Source organism: Barbus barbus (genome assembly GCF_936440315.1).
Source record: "Barbus barbus genome assembly, chromosome: 30".
In the NCBI taxonomy this organism is placed as follows: domain Eukaryota; kingdom Metazoa; phylum Chordata; class Actinopteri; order Cypriniformes; family Cyprinidae; genus Barbus; species Barbus barbus.
The window spans coordinates 29,177,854-29,200,200 of record NC_136758.1 but is presented as its reverse complement, the minus strand read 5'-3'; the positions used below and the strand labels follow the sequence as shown (position 1 = coordinate 29,200,200).

Genomic DNA, 22,347 nt, shown 5'->3' with positions numbered 1-22,347 from the left:
TGCAGTTGCTAGGGTACTCTGGGTCATTGCTATGGTGGTTGCTAGGCGGTTGCTAGTTGCCACAGATTGTTACTATGGAGTTCTATACAGTAGAGTTGTTACACCATAGGTGCGTCCCAATTCATGTACTTATGCACTATTCTATGTTGTTTTGTAGTATAAATAGTGCGAGTAGTGCGTTCACACTCAAAATTCCAAAAATAAAAGGTGCCCTTTAAATACCTGGATGATGCACTTAAATAACCGGAAACATTAAGTGTGGAATGTTGGACACTTCATGCACTCAACTATCGCAGCTTTAATTACGTCGCGAAGGGGGCGGGGCTATCAGATTCCGATTATTAATGACAAAATAACCTTATATAACTCATACACTACATAGCTGAGTACATAGTGCATAAGCCTGCATACATATGCGTTCTTAGCCTGATTTAGCACTTGGCTAATCACTATAGCATGTAGCTATCCACTGCTTCCTATTTGCTAGCATGAGTCAAAAGAGCCAACTCCCATGTCTATATGATATTCTGATGTAGAGATATAGGTCTTGCTAAATGGTTGCTAGGGTGCCTGGGGTGGTTGCTAGAGTGTTGCTATGCAGTTGCTAGGGTACTCTGTTTGGTTGTGCTTCTCACATTCAGTTAGAGATCTCTCTAATTAAAACTCATCAGCTTCTCAGTGTACTGAAATGGGAGACGTCTCAAGCATTCTGGGAGGTGATTTCCAAGGACTGCTGCTGAGAAACACAGCTCTATATGATATTGTGCTTGAACTTGACGATCATTTGAAAGTTTCCCACATTGGCAGTGAATGTTTATTCATGTTCAGAAGTAAGATTAGTGATGGTTTTCTTACCCAGCAGCTCGTAGAGCAGGTTAAGAATGTCTTTCCATGCGGCTCCGGCCTCTTCACTTGCACACTCGCCGAAATGAGCCGCGCTGTTATAAACGCTCAAGCGGTCGATGCAGCTGGACACCAGAGACAGCATCCCCTGAGAAACACACACATTACCCAGAGTGCACTGCTGCGCTCAACGCTAAAGATGATTGATGACGCTCTGAAAACCTGATGAATCAACTGAAGTGAAACACACAGGTGTGCAGCTTCATCTCAGCACATTCATTAAACTCATTCAGTCTCAAACACATCATATAGAAAGCACACTGTATTTAACAGAACACATTTCATAAAAACACTCTTCTGCAATGCAAAAAGTGAGTAATTTTCCAGTACAAATATCTAAACATCATTAATATCAACACAGTTTCTTGCAAAGCAACATGACAAAATATAAAGTCTTGTTTTCAGAAATAAATAAATAAATCAAAATTAAGTGATTAGATTACACGCTTAAATAGAAAAAAAGAACAAACACTTTTGTGTTAAACATATTTATAAACATTTAAATAATAATGAAAATGCATTTATTTTATATTTTTGCTAAATGTGAAATTAAGTAAATATATATTTAATAAATACATAATGCATTTAAAATAATCATAAAAGTTTTATTTTTTATATTTTTGTTAAATAATTAGCTATTATTCGAATATATTTATTTAAATAGTTTTATATTATGAAATATGTATATAATATGCATTATATTATTTAAATATGCATATAAATACATTTATTTCATATTTCTGTTAAATGTGTTTATAACTATATTCATGCATATTTAAATAAAAATATGTATTTAATATTTTTGTTATTTATGAAATATATGTAAAGATTTTTTGTGAAATATATTTACAAATGCATTCAAATAATATATATATATTTATTTATTTATTATTGGGGGGAATTTGTTTTGGAAAACAAGACACAAACACGGAGTAATAAAATCACTTTTTGCAGAGTTGCATCAGGACGACATCAATCGATTCACTTAACAAAATGACCACACTTTCATAAACTATCTTAAGAGAAAATATTTGACATCCCATAATTGATAGCTGTACTTTAAATACGGTTGTGTAATGTACAAGCAAAAGAAAACAATAAAGCTTTGTTATGCTGACAGAAAATCAATACTAAAATGCAGGGTGTCGTGTGAAAACAGATGATCATCGACGGACTCTTTAAAACAAAGGCTTGGCGGATCACAATTACTGCGATCACGATCAAACGTCAGCTCACCTCCTGTTTGAAGAGGTTCTGTCGGTTCTTCAGGGAGCGCAGCTTGATCTGTTTCTTCTCGTGCTCCAGCTCGGCGTCGGGAAGTCTGAAGTACGCGATCAGATCGTTGAGCGTCTGGAGAACCTCCTCGATGGGCAGAACCACAGACGAGCGGTTCTTGGCGCTCAAACCGTCAAGCTCTCTGTCGAAACGGCATCAGAGACGTCTGTTATTAAAGACATGATGACTGTGCTTTCCTCCAGCTCCAACAGTAGAGCGCTGCAGCAGCAACACAAAGGTCATGGGTTCGATTCCCAGGAAATGCATGAACTGATCAAATGCAAACTGCATATATGTTCACCGACCTAGTTATATTATCAATCTGACGGCACTGACACCATACGAACTTTGATTTTGTCTCATAAACTGAATTTGTTTCATAATTGATGAATTACTTTCCTGTTTATTTCTGTGAAGCTGATTTGAAATGACCTGTATTGTATAAAGCACTACAGAACTAAGTTTGACTTGACCTCCTGAACACACGTTTACATTTATTCACTTACAGCGCATTCAAAATCTGTATTTGATCTGAACCCGTTTCCTGGGAATCAAACCCACAACCTTCCTGTTGCCAGCGCAATGCTTCAGCAACTGAGAACTTTTAGAAAGATTTAAAACAAGCAATGGACTGATACCTTGGCCAGGTGATACAATTAACATAAAACGTTACAGAAGAAACTTGTGGGAAAAAACCCCACAAGATCTCCGACCATTTAAAACACATGGAAGCTTGATTCCAGACAAAAATAAATAAATAAGGTAATTGCTACTTTTTATCTCACAATTCTGATGTCTTCTGCGAGAAAAATGTCAAAAAGTGTGAGACGTAAATTCAGAATTCTGAGAATAAACGTCAAAATCATGAGATAGAATTCTTTTACGAGAGAATCCTCAGATTTAAACTCAGAATTCCAAGAAACACATCTAAAACATGAAACATAAGAAAGTTAAAAAAGTTCAAATCATTAGATCTAAACTCAGAATATAAAAAAAAACCTAATCTAAGAAATTTAAGAGATGTAAACTCAGAAATCCTAGAAAAACAAATCAGAATCGTGAGATGTAAACAGAAATCAGAGAAATAAACATCAATAATCGGGAGAGGTAAACTTAGAGGATGCAAATTTATAATCCTGAGGGGAAAAAAATGTCTTGTGCAATGAATTGTGATATATAAACTCAGAATTGGCAATTAGCTTTTTATTTTTTTATTCCATGGCAGGAGCAAGCTTCCACTCAAACCCACCAGAGCCTCAGCAAACAGGAGCCATCTCAGAACGCATGAAGCTGAAGAGGCCTGAAACGTGTCAAGAGCGCTTGTGTGACAGTAATGAGCTTCCCAGAATAACATGCAGCTTCCCGCTGATTGGATTCTGAGCCAAAACAGCATCACTTATGTAAGATTATGAAACATATTTCCTGAAAGCGGCCCGGGTGAAGGCCGGCACACGGTGTATCAGGAGCACGACTCGGTTCACTCACGCAGAACACTCAAGATGCATGTGAGAGCTAAATATAACCTGATAAACGCGTGTTTGTGTGCACCGATGCACCATCTGGCAGTGAAACTAATTCAAATTATCATCACTGTGACACGGCTGTGGAATAAACTTAGAATTCTGAGAATACACCTCAAAATCATGAGACGTAACCTTAGAATTCTGAGAAAATCATGAGTGTTGGATGTGTTGTAAACTCGTTCTAGCTCGTCTGATACCTGATGAAGCAGCTGAAGAGTCGCGTGGTGTTGCGGATGATTCGAGCGGCTCTCGATTCCTCGTGTTGACAGCGCTGTAACGTCAAACCATCATCCATGTGTCCTTCTGAATGAAGACACACCTGAACAACAGAGAAACACAGAGAACGAGCTGAAACAAACAAGCTCTGTGTATCAGACAGTAATACCTTGATATTTACTAGTCAAAGTGCATGAAAAAAATATTCCGTCTATCTCTAAATTAATGAGCTTACAAAGTGCATGCACATAATTACACAAAAAGTAGATAATGTTTTTAAATTTTACTTAACTAGTTAGATTAGTACAACATGACACACCAGAGGACACCGATGACACTGTTTGAGTAAAGTCAACTACCCATCGTACTTTAGTATAGCTTGCTTTGGTAACTACAATTAAAAACATTTTCATTATTTGAAATTAATTAAACATTAACTGAAACAAAAAATTTAATTAACTAAAAATTAATGAAGATGATAGACATTTTAATATAAATACATAAGTCTAAATCTAAAACCACAAAAAAATCAGTAACTGAAATAATATAAACATTACCTGAAATAAAATATAAAACATGAAAAAAACGAATAAATAATTAATAAATAAAAATAATAAAAAAATAAAATAAATCTAAAACTAAAACAAAACACACACACACACACACACACACATCTTCAGGAACTGAAATAAAATAAAATAATAATTTTAGTTATTTATTTTAGTTCAGGCAACATTTTTCATTAACATAACTTGAAATACTAAAATAACTAAAACTAATAATCAAATAAATAAAAAATAAAACCACACACACACACAAACATTTTCACCAACTGAAATAAAATAAACATTAACTATTAAAAGACAATGTATTTTATATTGATTTATTTTACCTTTAAGTACTAAAATAAAGTAAAACTAAAAAATAATAAAAAATTAAAAACAATAAAATTACTTACATTTTAACTAAATTTAAAACAAAAACAAAAAATCAAATCTACTTCAAAATAATATTAAAAAGCTGTTTTAGTACCTGAATGATACAAAAATAACATCTCTAGTCATTACATCTGTGCTAGCATTTCAAAGATATATACGATCAAAACTACACAACAGAAGGTGTGAACCTCACCCGGCGTTTGAGCGGCCCGAGTCGAACGGATTTGACGTCTGGCGCCTGATAGGACAGCCAGAGACCCGTCGCCACGTGCATCAAGAAACACTGAGAATCTCCGTATTTGATCTCCGCCACTCCCATCCCCTCGATGTCCCGCTTCAGACTGCACTCCAGCTTCTCCTGGACGAACACAAACCAGGCATTCAGTGCCTACATTACAGACTGGACATCTGGAGAACTGACTTTGTCTGGAATATCAACATTATTTAACATGAAATGAAAAGAAAAGAGTAATTTTAAATAGTAAAAATATTTCAGATGTTTACTGTTTGTACTGTACTGTGGATCAAATAAATGCAGGCTTCGTGAGCAGAAGAGACTTCTTCAAAAAAACATTAAAAATCATACTGTTTAAAAACTTTTGAACAGTTTATGGTCGTGTATTTGAACATTAGCACAAACTCAACTGAAAGCATGAATTGTTTACAGCTGATCTGATTCTGATCAATCATGTGATTCTGTGGCGTCCTGCTGCTGAGTGAGTTTGACCTGAAAACACGATGATGATCAATCTATTCAAGATGAAAATGACTCAATGACAGCACAACAAACGAACATTACATTACAGCACATCCAGAGGCAAAACTGATGAATCCTAATTAAGACGCTGGATTTGTTTTCCCTGCTGGAACATCAAGAGCAGAATCAAAGCAGAGGAGGAAGAATAACTGGATGACAAATGGACTCATGATAATATTTAATCGAGCTCTGGAGGAAGTTCCTCTTCACTGAATATTGACCCCTGGAGAGCTGGAATAACTGTCTGCATTAAACATCATACAGTCTCACTTACAGCATCTGTCCTTTACAGACAGAACACTAATAAATCCATAAACCTCAGTGATTTAGACTAATATTACCGGTTTCTGTGAGAGCTGACTGATTAATAATGTGATACTCAGGGTCAAAAAGAAGTCTCTTCTGTTCACCAAGGCTGCGTTTATTTAATCAAAAATTGTAAAAAAAAAAATATTACAATATGTGCTGCTGTTTTACAGCACATTACTTCAGTGTGGTATATGGTACTCTTAAAGGAATAGTTCACAAAAAAAAATATAATAATTTGCTTAAAAAAGGAACTGGAAATGTAAAATACAATATACCTCAGGCCATGTATATGAGTTTGTTTCTTCGTCAGGTTTGTAGAAATGTGTCTCTGCATCAGTGTCTCAGCAATGGATGCTCTGCAGTGAATGGGTGCCGTCAGAATGAGAGTCCAAACAGCTGATAAAAACATCACAATAATCCACACCACTCCAGTCCATCAGTTAACATCGTGTGAATCCAAAATAATTACATTTTAGAGCTGTTTTGTCTTGTAAACGCTGCTTGATCTGTGCAGATTTCTCTCCTGATTCAGACCAGAACACTTTTTCACTGGAGGAAGCTGGATTATGGACTGTATTTTAGCTAAAAACGTCTTAATGCTGGATTAGTTTCAGCTTTTGTCTTCTCCAGATGTTAACTGATGGACTGGAGTGGTGTGGATTATTGTGATGTTTTTATCAGCTGTTTGGACTCTCATTCTGACGGCACCCATTCACTGCAGAGCATCCATTGCTGAGACACTGATGCAGAGACACATTTCTACAAATCTGTTTTGATTTTGAGCACATATTTTTAGTTCCTTTAACCCTTTGTAGTGAATGTTGTGTTTGGTGAATGTGTGAGACCTTGGAGGCTCTGAAGCAGAAGGCTGTGGACGTGGTGTCTGATCTCTCTCTGTCCTGCAGTACGACGCCTCGGTCCTCCGTCAGCGCCAGATAGTGACCGGTGGTCAGGTGACGCAGACGAAACGGCTGACCCCAGCGGATGTGACTGCCACACCAGCTGAACACACACACACAGGAATTATGGGTAGGTATGGTCACAGGATTACTAGTGAACATCCTGAAGGGCTTTTGAATGAAATGATCTCACATTGGATGGAAACCTGAGCACTAGATCTTCTCACCTGATGCGTAACGGCTCCAGCCGCCAGAGAGATCGGGCTTTTGCTCCGGCTTTACCCGTCTCATAGTTCACCAATCTGAAAAACACCAATGAAAACAGGTTTACATACTGAATTTGATGTCTAAACAGGCTGTGGATTTGATTTAGAAAGTCAAACGACTCTAAAATGTCAAGTCAAATACAAATAAAATTGTTTTAGACACAATATTGTCTGTTTTCGCTCTAATTCGCCAACAAAAATAGTTTCAAACCATCATGCGACAACAGAACCATATGCTGCGTTATGTTTCTTATCATTTAGTATCCATTTAAAAACTTTTGTTTGATTAATCAATTAATGGCCAGTGCGGTCCAAACTAGTTATTGTTATCGGTAAAACCAAATATCGGTCGACCTCAACTAATTACCACGGTCAACAAAATCCTAGTAAACTTCAAGATATAATCTTTCATTATATATTAAGAGTGTGTGATATTGACAAAGTTAAACCCTAAACCCTGACTTAAACTAACCTGACCTAAACGAATGTGTTTTAGATAAGGTTTTCTGTTAACGGTGACCCTAAAGATGAACGTCACATGATTGCTGACGGCTTTATTGATCTAATAGAGGGTGTTTACCTATTTTATAAAACAAACACTCCCTCCATCACTTAACAAAATAATGTCTAAATATTAGAGGTCAACCAATTGATCAGATTAATCGGCACCGATAATCGATTGCTAAAAGAGAATAACCGATAATCGGCTATCGACAAAAACCCATACTGATAGTTTTTCTGGGTTGCTATGTTATGTCTCATCATTTAGAATCGATTTTTAAAAACTTTAGTTTGAATAATAGGTTATCAGCCAGTGCGGTCCAACCTAGTTATCGTTATCGGTAAAACCCACTATCGGTCAACCTCAACTAATTATCACTGTCAACAAAATCAAAGTCAATATTAAGATATAATCTTTCATCAATATTGCACACCCGTAATACACACATATAACGAAGTTAAATCATAAAACTGACTAAACTAACCTGAGCTACAACTAACATGCTTTAGAAGAAGTTTTCTGTTAACGGTGACTCTAAAGATGAACGTCACATGATCGCTGACGGCTTTATTGATCAGTTCAGAAGCGCTGCACATCTCAGAGGACGTTCTCCTATATTTTAATGAACAAACACTCTCTCCATCACTTATACAATAACAGAATCATTCATTCCTGGCCTCCACGGTGACAGATCTGCGATATATCTGAAGGAGGTCCTGCAGAAAACCCTTTAGAGGAAGAGGTTTCTCTGATTAGATTTCAAGGACAGGACGCAGCGCCACGGGTCAGAGCTGACGACCGATATCTAATCCTGTAGACGACGAGCTAAACACCAGTGCTAAAAATAAGCCGCACGCCTACGATCACATCTTCAGCATCCTCAGACAGCCCTGGGTTACTTCAGCTCGACCCACTTCAGTCTGAAACACACTCGCTATACATAGACAAGCAGCCATTACGCCGATCCTACGAGACGCTGCATCACAGACCCACATCACAGATAAATGACACATCATTCTGACACCATTTTCTTAAACTTGCTAACTGATGTAAAGAACATCACGTACGGTAGCTCATCATGTGCTTCTCAACCGTTTAGAGTCCATAGATGAAAATAAGCAAGTAAAATAATTGCAATTAATATAAAAAAAAAGATTTCAGAAGCTTTAAAAGCTGAATGCTCTTCAGGGTTCTTCTCTTGTCAAACTTTTCCAGTTATTACTTTTTTTGTTGTTGTAATGGAAAAAATCCCAGTTATTGTTGACATGCTGTGTGTTTAATGTTTGACCAATAAAATATTACTACAAAGAAAAAAGAAAAGAAAATGCATATTTATTACAAAAATAAACATAAAATGTATTTACTTGTTTATTTGTGTTTGTGTTGCTGCAATGGGATTTTTTTTTTTTTAATTTTGTTATAATAAAAAACAAAACAATTACTGCACAATTACTACACAATTTATTTATGTGTGTGTGTGTTTGTGTGTGTGTGTGTGTGCGTATGTATATATATATATTTATTTATTTATATGTATTTGTTTATTTAAACTGAATAAAATAAAATTGCATATATTGGAAAAATATTAATTTCAGCAACATTTCACACTTATAGTATAATTTCATGTACTAAAATTAAAACTGAAATAATAAATAAATAAATTATATATATATATATATATATATATATATATATATATATATATATATATATATATATATATATATATATATATATATATATATATATATACACACAGTATATATATACAGATATATATATATATACACACACACACACACATATACACACACACAGAGACTAAAACAAACTAATAAGGAAAAACACAAAATTACTAAAATGAAAATAAAATTAATACACATTACTTTACTTACTTTACTTTACTTTTGTCATTTAGCAGACGCTTTTGTCCAAAGCGACTTACAAATAAGAAAAAGTAACTAAAACTAAAAAGTTACAACTCTATAAATACTATCTACCCACATATTTAAGAAAATAAAGAAATTAAATAAAATTGACACATGCATATAACAACAACATTTCAATAATAAACATATCAATGAAAAAATTAAATAAAAAGCTACTACTATCCCTTGCCGGTGTCCCTGCCCGGTGGAGTCGCACGGTAGAGTCGATGGTCTTTACACTCTTTGGTCTTCACACTAGGAGGGCTTCACACGACGACTGCCGCAACCGCTGCCGCGGTATAATAACGAACTGATTTTAACATTAAAATAACAGTGACAAGATGAAGGTTTCTACCTCTGCTCTTCTTCACTCTGATCAGATCCCGGGATCGTCAGAACCTCATCGTGCCCGTGAAAGAGACGCATCACATGACCGCCAAGGAGGTATCCTATAGGACAACAGAAATAAAAACATCAGATGAGAAGCCTGGGAAATCAAATGATGTCTGGAGCACAACACACACACACACAGAACTTTGTTATGAGTGACATAATCAGCACTGATAACCTCTGACCTTCCTCCACGTTGCTCCCGGAGCAGGTGGGATGGACGTTCCACAACGTCTGCATGAAGGACGCATCCACCTGGATGCTGCCATTGGATATGGACAGATGCTGCGGAGAACAGGTGCACGAGCGTTACCATGGCAACACCTCATGTCTGTTTCATGATGCGTTTGCACCGAGGAGCTCGGTGTCATGGGATATGCTTGAATAAACTGGAGAATTAACCGTCCACTAATAATTACACTGATGTTTGGACGTGTATCAGACAGCAGCTGCTGATCATGAGCCACACTGAGCCTGTGGATGAATGACTAACACTGGACATGTCTGAGCCCATCCGGACCGGATCATCTCACAGGAGATCACACACACACTGCAGACACGGCCATGAGTCACTGTGTTTTCACACTGGTAGTGTCAATCATTGATTTGCTGTATGAAGCCTCTGAAGCTCAGACACACTCAGAGTGAATTCTTACTGGAAAAAAAAGGCTCATTCCTGCTACCTTATGAACTATAAAAAAGCTATATATAAAAGCTTAAATGAATAAATAATTCTGAATTATAAAACAGTAAAATAAATAAATATTATTCATTAATAATAATAATAATAATAATAATAATTTGAACTATAAAACAAAATATGCTTACTGCATTGAAAAGCCTGAAGGAGTAAAGAAATATTTTGAATTAAACAATAATAAAAATAAATACATTTAAATAATAATATTTTGAACTATAAAACAAAATAAATACATTTACATTACTGAAAAACCTAATAGCCACATAAATAAAATATAAATATTTATATAAATAATATAGTGACTTAAAATACTTATCATGAGAATAAATAAATAAATATAATACTTTTAACTGAAATGTTTTAAATAAAAATACATAACTTAAATGAAATAAACAATTAGATAAAACAAAACATGAATGTTTGCAGCCCTGAAAAGCTTAATATTTATGGAAATGAAATTTAAAAAAATACATACATAATTAAACTAAATAAATAAATACTATTAAACTATAAAAGCAAAAAAACACGCTCACAGCACTTAAAATCTTAACAGTCATGGAAATTAAAAAAAATATATACAATTAAACTAAATAAATACATAAAGCAAATTTAATTTAATTTAATGATTAAAAATAAATGATTAATATTATGTTTTTTATTTTGGTGGTAAATATGGTCTGGATATGTTCAAGCTCATTTCACAGATTCACACACCTGAAGAAAATCAAGTGTATCTGCAGGACCTACATATATGTTTAGTGTACTTGATTCTCACCAGATATCGCTCCGATGAGACGCTGACGAGTATGAGATCATCTCCGATACGCACTTTCTCCCCCTCTGATCTCTGTTTGGACGCGGGGTGAATGGTCCACCAGCAGGCCTCACCTGAGAAACACAAACACACAGATCATCAGGTGTGTGTCTGCCATCGTCTCCTTCAGTCTGAACGATCACGCTTCACCTGTCGAGTCTTCCTGAAGCCCCACATCAAACGACAGCTTATCTGTCATCGAGCGCGACGTCTTCAAACACGTCAGAAACTGCAACACAAAACATGAGACGTTCACGCAAGCTGCAGAAAGGCAAACCATGGAAACTATTTCCGCCTCAAGATAAAATAAAAATATATTTAAAAAAAGGTAACAGACTTTATATCTCACAATTCAGATTTCCCTCATAATTCTGAGAAAAAAAGCCTATTTATATCTTGCAATTCTCAATTCGATCTCACAATTCTTTTATTTTAAATCTCATAATTCTTTATTTTAAATCTCTTAATTCTTCAATATCTTAATTCTTAATTTTAAATCTCATAATTCTTTATTTTAAATCTCTTAATTCTTAAATATCTTAATTCTTAATTTTAAATCTCATAATTCTTAAATATCTTAATTCTTTATTTTAAATCTCTTAATTCTTAAATATCTTAATTCTTAATTTTAAATCTCATAATTCTTAATTTTAAATCTCATAATTCTTTATTTTAAATCTCTTAATTCTTAAATATCTTAATTCTTAATTTTAAATCTCATAATTCTTAATTTTAAATCTCTTAATTCTTAAATCTCTTAATTCTTAAATATCTTAATTCTTAATTCTTAAATCTCATAATTCTTAATTTTAAATCTCTTAATTCTTAAATCTCTTAATTCTTAAATATCTTAATTCTTAATTCTTAAATCTCTTAATTCTTAATTTTAAATCTCTTAATTATTAATTATTAAATAACTTAATTCTTCATTTTAAAATCTCACAATTCTTCATTTTAATTTTCGTAATTCTTAATTTTATATCTCACAATTGTGACTTCATATCTTGCCATGCTGACCTTCTCAGAATTGTGAGATAAAGTCGCTATTTCTTTAATTTTTTAATTCAATGGCAGAACCAGGCTTCCGCATCAAACTGATCTGATGAAGGCTGAAGGCTGACGAACCATCCCGCTGAAGCAGTGTCTGAGGAGAATAGCGTGGCCGTACAGTAAGGTCCGGTGTCCTCCGCTCTGAGCCGTCTGAAAACACAACGATTACTGTCAGTCCATCATCAGACACACAGATAATAACACGAGCTCAGTGAGAGTCACTCACCTTTCTGATGAACTGCTGCGAGAGGCATGAAGAAACAACACAAAACACTCACTTATCTTCAGTTTGCCATCGTTACACAACAAATACACCATAGGCAAATAATATCATACGCATTTCCCACACAGCAAAAAAATATATTTTTAATTATATTTCAAAATATCCACAAAAAAGCCCAAAAATATATCTGCTAAAAATTTCAAAATATATGCATAAAAATACTTTGTACTAATATATTTTTTGTATATTTTTTTAAGATATATAAAAAAAAAAAAAGTATATATTTTAAAAGCAAAAAATATATTTTGCCCTCCAAGAAAATACATTCACATGTGTCACATTTGAAGAAAAATGGGTTGTATATGACACGTCTGAACAGTTTTAGCAAATTTGAATAAAAATAAATCATGAATAAAGTCTAAATATAGGCTACTGAAATATTGCAAATGTATTTCCTTGCCTCTGAAATATATTTAAGTTACTGAAAAAAAAGATTCATTGAATTTACTAATTTTTTTTAAGGTAAGTGGTTGCAATCAATTTATTTTAGCTACAATTAAATAAATTTAGTTGACTAACTTTCAACATTTTCTTTTTATTTAAATGTAGCTAAAATAAATTGATTGCAACCACTTACCTTACAAAAAAAAAAGAATATATTTTTTTTCAGTGTACATGAAGGTTAAAACTAAATATGAAGAGTTTATTTGCAAAAACAGATGACTTTGTTTTTTTATTATGTCATGTTTTTATTGTTTAGTTTGTTTCTAACTGCAGTTTGATTGAGATTAATTGGAATGCACAATGAAAAACATGATTTCTGAAAATTAGTTTTTGCAAATTAACTCTTCATAAATTGTCAATCTCAAAAACATATTTCATTGACGGTTCACAAGTATTTAGCATATATTTGAAACACACTTTGGCCAGAATGTATTGATTTGCTGTATGGGTTATTGCATCTGTCCAGCGATGGCAAACGCTCCAGGAGACCGAAGCCAAATATCAGAGCTGTCGTGGGTCATCAGACTCCCAGCAGCCAATGAGGAGACCTTTATGATCCACGGGGGGAAAAAGCAGCTTCGCTTGGACCTTAAAGACACCTGACCTTTAAACAAAAGCCCTGCAGCTTCAAACAGATCATGAAGAGACACTAAACCACCCGTAAACCCTCAACACTGAGACCCTGACCCTCAGATTCCTCGAGGCGGTCAGTTTAACCCTCACCAGTCCAACTGACCAAAGGTTTCTATAGTTAAAACTAAAACCATGAAAATATTCTTCATTCATTATAAATGTTAACTGAAATTATAAAACACATATATAAAAAAGGAAATAAATATCTAAAAAAAACATTTTATTTCATTTAGTGTATATTTTAGATGTACTAAAATAACCAAAACAGAAATAAATAAAAAAATAGATAAAAAAAGTTTGTCAAGAAAGCCGGACCAGAAAGTTTGAAAAGTTTAAAAAGTTTTGAGTTTGATGGTTTTCAGTCTGAAATGGTTTAAAGTTGTTTTAAAAGCTTAATAAAAAGGCAATACAGTCTGTTATAGTCATAATCATTTTGAAACATTTAAACCTTACAGTAGAACTCTTCACTTGAGTTTAATTTTAAAGCACAGCCACCACAAAATCAGACTTTAGTGCCTCTTTTTACTTTGAGATCATTCTGAGGTTAAATACAGATTTAAAATCATAAGATATAGTTATGATACTGTTTTTGAAATCAAATCTTTGCATCTAATAATGCTTTGGAAAAAAACATGTCTGTCAGTGTGTGTGTGTCTGTCTGTGTGTGTGTGTGTGCGTGCCTGCGCGTGTGTGTGTGTGTCTGTGTCTGTCTGTCTGTCTGTCTGTCTGTCTGTCTGTCTGTCTGTCTGTGTGTGTGTGTGTGTGTGTCTGTCTGTCTGTCTGCCTGTCTGTCTGTGTGTGTCTGTCTGTCTGTCTGTCTGTCTGTCTGTGTGTGTGTCTGTCTGTCTGTCTGTCTGTGTGTGTGTGTGTGTGTGTGTGTGTGTCTGTCTGTCTGTCTGTCTGTCTGTGTGTGTGTGTGTGTGTGAGAAAATATTCAGATGCCACCCCCTTTGTAATCGCTAACATTTTCATAAGTAACTGTAATTTAATTACACATTTTTTCTCAGTAACTGTAACTGATTCCGGTTACATTTATTGGTTACACTTTATTTTGAAAGTTCTACTAACTATGCGTAACTTTGCAGCTACATGTGTACTAACTCTCAGAGTAGACTGTTAGGGTAGGTTTAGGGCTAGTAGAATACATTTACACATACTTGCAATGATTCTTATAGTCCCACGGGTAAAACTCATGTGTTAGTAGGGTTGCAAAAACTTGGACAATTTCCAGTTAATTTCGGAAACTTTCCAGGAATTTCTGGAATCTTCCTGGGATTTTTGGAAAGTTTCCGGAAATGTTCCACCCCTTTGCAACCCTATGTGTTAGATTTACTTAAAATACATATGCACCACTTTTGCATCACACATTTAAAGTAAACCCAACTCGGAACAATTTTACTTAAAATAAACAAGATAATCTTTGTTATATGAACTTAAATATTTGAGTTCACTCAACATTCTTTACTTAAAACATGCAACATGATATAATCTATTAAATCATTTCAAGTTGTGTTAACTTAACATTTAAACTCATTTATATTAAAAATATGATTAATTGAGTTGAACCAAAATAACATTTTAACTTATTTTAGATCTTCAACTATTAACCTGCTTACTGTCACGGTTTATAAAATGCACTTAATGTAGCACTGGGAAAAAACAAGTAGACAGCTTGCTATCCTTTTAAAATAATATATCCCCTCAATATAATTATTACCCAAATGAACACAGAGACCTCAACAGACAACGACGGTAGCAATCAGTGGATAGTGTTCGAGTACGAATGGGTCATTTTTGAGTAGAAAATTAACTCCAGATGTCACAAAACAGTAAGTTACTAAAACCTAATCACAAAAGCAACCATAAAACAGTGAAACATTTGACCTTTTTAATCATAACTTAAAGAATCCTTGTAAACATAACAAATAATTCTAAGTAAAATATACTTTAATATAATTTAATTTCTACAAGCTTAAATTGAGTAATAATATAGAATTTACCTTTTTTTTAGTTATTATTTAATTATTCATTTACTTCACCACAATATCATGTTAATGCTGTGGACTCAAAGTAAGGTGTTAGCAGATATTAAGCAGACAGTCTACTAATACTCTAATGACTGCTAGTTGACATGTAGTTGTAAAGTTACTAACTGTTAGTAGAATGTGTAAAGTGGACTTAAATTAAAGTGTTATTCTGTTACATGTAACTTTACTCCCCAGCACTGCTCGATACACTCCTGATGTACAGACTGTTTCACATCACAATATTCATGCGTAACACAATAACATTGGTTCTGATTGTTCTGTGTGTTTTTGTACGTACGTCGTTGTTTTGTCCGGTATTGGCGAGCATCTCCTGCAGCGCGCGGACAGACAGCGACTGCTCCAGAACAAAACTACAGATGCACAGATCTGGAGGAACATACTGAAACACAGAAAACAAGACAGAAAACTCTGGTTCAGGCTCACAAACAGCAGATTTTCCTTTAACAGCCACTGAAAACAGAAAAACACACAATCATTTAGACAAAAACACATGACTTTAGTATTACAATGCACCTCGAAACACACATTACTCTCAAATACACAAAATGCATGCATCTGACAGACGCTTTAACCAAAGCATTGAACACACATTTATCTCAGTTCATGCATGGAATCGAACCCGTGGCCTTGGTGTTGCTAGCGCCATGTTTGAGCTACAAGAAAAGCCTGCATTATATCTTTAAAACCTCAAAGAAAGATATTATAAAGTGAGAGAAAAAGTCTCAATATTATGTGCAAATTACAAAACTTGTGTCTGTGTGCAAGAAGTACTGATGCACTGAAACTACAGCAAAATAACAAAATAAATAATAAATGAAGGTTTTATTTTGTACAAACAGTGTTACTTTAGTGTCATTGAGATGCCATTATAGTTTTCATTAATATGCTAAATCAGTTTATTTATATTTTCTGTATTCATTTTAATTTGAGCAATTTTGCTGTTATATATATATATATATATATATATAGAGAGAGAGAGAGAGAGTGTTGATTATCAATACATTTAATTATATAGTTTTTTAAATAAACTTTACTTTCAGTTTTTTCAGCTGAATAAACTTCAGTAAATGTGACGCGTGTTTGAGCATCAGATCTTTCTCACACCTTAAAGCCTGTATTTTATTTAGATGTAGAAAATCCAATCAATAACAGCAAGAAATGCCTGTGAAAATGTGTGTTTTAAAACATGAAATAATTGCAAAACCCTCTGCAGCTCTTGTTGTTTGCTGGAAGTAGTTCTGGACTCTGAGAGTAAAAACTGATGAATCCACTAAAGTCAGCTCTGTCTAATAACCAGGCATCCGCAAGCATTCAGAGATCTTCATTTTCAGGTCAATCCTGGAGTTGATTATGCAGAAGGATCGGTGTGATTTAGTGGCGCTGTGTTCGGAGCAGGTTTGGGATTGAAGCCAAAGAGGTCAGAAGATCCCGCTGACAGTATGAGGTGAGCAACGAGGAGATAAATGCAGCAGAAAACTGCCCTCCTTTACTGAGGAACAGCAAACAAAACTCCTGGAAGTGGATCACAATGTCCAGATAATCCAGGTCTGCTGGAGAAACCTGCTCCGAGCTTCAGCTGTTTGTTATTAGGACGCGACCTGCAGAAGAACATCTACAGAACCAACTTCAAGAGATCCTTACTATAGAATATATATATATGTCATTTTAAAATTTTAATAAAAACGTATAATATTGTATATTAATTATACTAAAATAACACTAAAACACACAGACAGTGTTTGGATCCTTCAGTAAACATCCGGTGGGGTCTGAAGATGAATTGAAATTATTTTAAACTCAAAACATGCATTAAAATAAGCTACAACTACTAAGATCAAGATATTGTTTCCCAGATTTTAACACTGATTTCTAGACCTGCAAAGGTTATGGAAAGTTATAAAATGTTAAAATACAATGGGCCTTGGCTTTCCAGTTATGCCAAGATCTAAAACATTTGAGTGAATTTTAATTTTTTTTTAAATCCTGATCTTTAGCAGAGTAACTGGATCAAGTCATCCGGATGCATTTCTAAACGAAGAGCTGTTTCTCTAACGATGTTCAAGGCTCATAACATGAGGAGCAGCTCTACGACACAAACGAGCCAGAGCTTCTACAATACAATACATGCTGTTGATAAATCAATCTGACAAACGAGAGCGACACTGAACGACTGCAGATGAGACAGGAGCTGATGCATCCAGACAGACGTCAATGAAGACAGAAACACGCCTGAAGGGCTGAGATCTCACCAGTGTGCTGCCAAGATCTCAAAATACACACTTGACTTTGGTGGTATTTTTTTAATAAATCACACCATTTTTCTTTCATGTTTTAATTTTAACAGTAAACGCCTGTTGTGCAGCACTTTGTTTGCCAAAAATTAAAGGGCTTGTTTAATTTTGATTTTAACAAAATGTAAATTAATGTTTCATTCCTTCATTTGATCACCAGAAAAATTTAAATACACAACACAGAATTTCTGAAAAAAAAAAACATTTCATAATAAAATAAAATAAAATAAAAAATAAATAAATATGTTTTACGAATTAAATTGATTTTAAATTCTACAAAATTAATTTTTTATTTAATTTTTAAAAAATTTAACTCAGAAAAAATTAAATGGAAAACACTGAATTTAAGAAAAAATAAAATGCATTTCATAGGGCCCTTAAAATACAATTTTTCTTAAACTTTTAGTAAATTGCTCTTGTTTGCCAAAAATGAAAGGGCTTGTTTAATTTTGATTTTAATAAAATGTAAATTATTCAGTTGAATACCAGAAAAATTTAAATATACAACACAGAATTTCTGAAAAAAAAAAAACATTTCATAATAAAATAAAAAATAAATATGTTTTATGAACTGATTTTAAATTATCAAAATTATTTAAAATATTAAAACATAAAAAAAAAACTTAAAACACTGAATTTAAGAAAAAAATCAAATGCATTTCATAAGGCCCTTAAAATACAATTTTAGAAAATCGTTCTTAATTTGTATAAGTTTACAATAATTCAATAATATTAGCATTTTAACCTGTTTACAAAAACATAAATCCATGGCGCTGTAGTGTGGCAGAATTACAGTGTTTTTATCTGAGCGTTCAGTGACCTTTGACCTCTGTTGTGTGACAGATAAGGGGACAAGGACCCAAGAGAAAGCAGACAGTGGTGGATGATGGACGATCATGTCACATCAAGGGTTAGAGCACTTGATTCTTTAGTCTCAGAGCTGAAGCCTTCAAACGGTGGATCAGAATCCAATGATGCACTTCAGCTCTTCTGAGCAATTAAAACATACCACCTCTTACTGCATGCTACTGACACATTTTCATTACAGTACTGTTGAAATTAAAACTAATCTAAATAAAACTAATAATTCATAAGTTTAAAATACCTAAAAAATAAACTAATTCATAAAAATTTTATAATTAAAATAAATATCAAAATACAACCCTAAAGATTCATGAAAATAAATACTTAAAAGAAAAATAAACTTACTAATAATTAACTAATTCACAAAAATATTAGAATGAATACTTAAAATAAAAACAAATCAAAATATCACCAATCCATTAAAAACTTACAAAAAAAACTTACTAAAAATGTATTTATTTTATAAAATATTAAAATGAAAATAAATAATTTTACAAATAAAATCTAAATAAAACACTAATTAAAATACAAACGAATCAAAATAACACTAATAATTAAAAAAATACTAAAAAATATTTAAATTAAAAGCATATTTTGAGGCTTTTACAATAAAAATCAAAACAAAACACTAATTCATAAAAAAATACAAAAACATCCAAATAAAACACTAATAATGTATAAAAATAAATACTTTTAAAATAAAAGCTAATCAAAATAAAACACGTACTGCCAATTCATAAAACATTAAAATTAAACTAAATACTTTTGATAAAAATCAAAACAAAACACTAAATGTATAAAAATAAATACTTTTAAAATAAAAGCTAAACAAAATAAAACACACTGACAATTAATTCATAAAAATGAAAAAATAATAAATTATTTTAAAATACAAACTAATCAAAATGAAACCCTTACTAAATATTGTTTATTTAAATATTTTGTTTACCTTCATGCTGTGCCCATTAACGATCATCAGAGAGCCATTAACATGTGAACGTGTTGTTAAATAGCTGAAACTCTGAGGCAGTATTTGAGGTCAAAGGTCTTGCTGATGCAGGTGTGTTTGGGTCAGACAGTCATCGATCAGGAGCGAGTCTGGCTGAAGTGTTTTAAGCTCATCAGGTGTGAAAGTGGATCATTAGTTCTCTTTCTCCCTGAGGAGCGACGCCTCTCATAAGAATAGAAATCACATATAATGAACTCAATCCATCCTCCTCGTCTCAGATAATTACCATCACTGCTTTGAGATCAGAACTAATCCTGGTGAGCACTTACTCCATCCACAGCTCAGGATGAGAAACACGCAAAGATAAAGTCCAGCTCCACACCAACAACCAGAACCACAACAATAACTAAGATAACTACAGTCATAACTAGGGATGCACCATATTTATCGGACAGATTAATTATCGACCGATATGAGAGAAAATGACGTAATTTTTATTGCTCCGATAAATAAATTAAATCCGATAAAGTATGCTTGCTGGTAAATCAATCAATCAGTCTGATTTATCTGAGATTCATCTTCTGTCGAGTGCAAGTGATTGCAGCTTTAAACTGCAGTGACTCTCAGCATGTGTTGTGCTCATTACGTCATCGTTTGAGAACATGTCTTCGCCGGTCTGGAAGTTTTTCTCTGTGGCAGAGGAGCACATCCAACGCATGTTCAGCAAGGATTCCGAAAGGAGGAAAAAAGGCATCAAGTAGGGTTGTGACTGAGGAAATGTTCCCACTGGTTAATCGACGTGTGGGGGGGGGGGGGCGTCGTTTGAGTCTTCTCTCTTTTCCTGGCTCTCCTTCAGTTTTAAATAGATAACTTACTAATTTTAAATATGCATGGTAGGCCTATACAAAACTGAAAATCAGTAAAGACTGAGGAACAAATAATTATAAAACGTAGAACGTTTATTAGTGAGATGGAAAGTTTGGAGGCACAGACTGCATACACCTTGATGTAAAATAATGGGAAAAATATCACAGTTTAAATAAAATAAAAATCAGCAAATACTGTGGAACCAAATAGGCTAAATGAGAAACTGAACTAAATGATTTTTATTACTATTAAAACAATCTAAATGACAGTGCGGGACGGTGCTGCGGTGGGAAAGTGATAACCGGTGTTGAGACTTAACCTTGGTATGAGGATGCACTTTATTTTTGTTGAGCATGTACTTTTAATTTTTTTTGATGCTGACAAATGTCAATGCATTTTTTTTTTATATTGTATTTGAAAACACGTGACTTAAAGACAGTGTTGTGCAAGTTACTTCCAAACTGTAATACATTACAGATTACTTGTTACTGTTATTTAAAAGTAATTCCTTACCTTACAATATTACTGTCTCAGAATTGTAATGCGTTACATGACTCCTGTATTACTTTTGAGTTACTTTCACCAAAATAACTACAGAAGTAGAACTAAACATTCTAAAATAACAAAATGTACTAGAGCCCTGCTACCTTTCTCTCATTTAGAAAAAACGTTTGGAGCATTTTTTGTTCATTAAATAAGTTTTTTCTTTCTTAAAGTAACGACCAAGCGGCCAGCGGCAGACCGACAGGCTGATCATAGCTTATGTTTGATCAATTTAGCCTTCTCAAATCATCACGACTTGCCTAAAATAAAATCTATAGATATACTAAAACAGTTGAAGCATATAACAATGTTTAAACGTTAAACCTAGATCAATGTGCGCTGCATCAGTAGTTTGTGCGGAGAGTGGAAGCTAAAGCGCAGGACATGGAGGCACCAGCACAATCATTTGCAATTTTTTTTCAATGGAAACAACTTACGCCATAATTTTTGCTCATAAAGGTAAGAGTAATACATCATTCTGAACTATAAAGGGTCTACTTTTATTTGTGTGCACTCACAATATCAACAAAACGTCGTGCTTTTATCTTGAACAGGAGCGCTTCACAAAAATGAACCGAAATACATGCCTCACAGACATGATAAATATATCTATAGAAAGCTTTAAATTGCTAAAGGCCCGCGTCTGAACTATGGAGTGAATATTAGCCCGAAGCCCGGCCCTAGGAACATACAAAAGTAGGAGCCTGAGTTTAAATTAAATTAATAATAATAATAATAATAATAATAATTGGGGGCTAAAAGTGTGTTGTAATGCAAGCGTTACTGAACATGTACAGAGTAAAATATTACTGAAAATTGATTAGTAATGCCTTACACTACTGCGTTACAGCAAAAAGTAATACGTTACTGTACGTCTTACTCCCAACACTGCTTAAAGACTATATAACTTTCTCATCCTCGTACACTAAAAACATTGAATAGATGCATTTCTTTA

General features: G+C 33.7%; 1 protein-coding gene across 1 annotated transcript in view; it reads right to left on the bottom strand.

The window, feature by feature from the left end:
- LOC306850645 (ryanodine receptor 3) overlaps positions 1-22,347 on the bottom strand; it is a 174,514-nt gene that overhangs the window by 134,019 nt on the left and 18,148 nt on the right. The window contains 12 exon segments of the mRNA XM_079386378.1: positions 856-991; positions 2,140-2,320; positions 3,899-4,020; positions 5,049-5,213; positions 6,767-6,923; positions 7,048-7,122; positions 9,872-9,965; positions 10,092-10,191; positions 11,382-11,494; positions 11,571-11,649; positions 12,546-12,620; positions 16,156-16,257. Of these exon segments, the coding sequence (XP_079242504.1) occupies positions 856-991; positions 2,140-2,320; positions 3,899-4,020; positions 5,049-5,213; positions 6,767-6,923; positions 7,048-7,122; positions 9,872-9,965; positions 10,092-10,191; positions 11,382-11,494; positions 11,571-11,649; positions 12,546-12,620; positions 16,156-16,257 (1,399 nt within the window).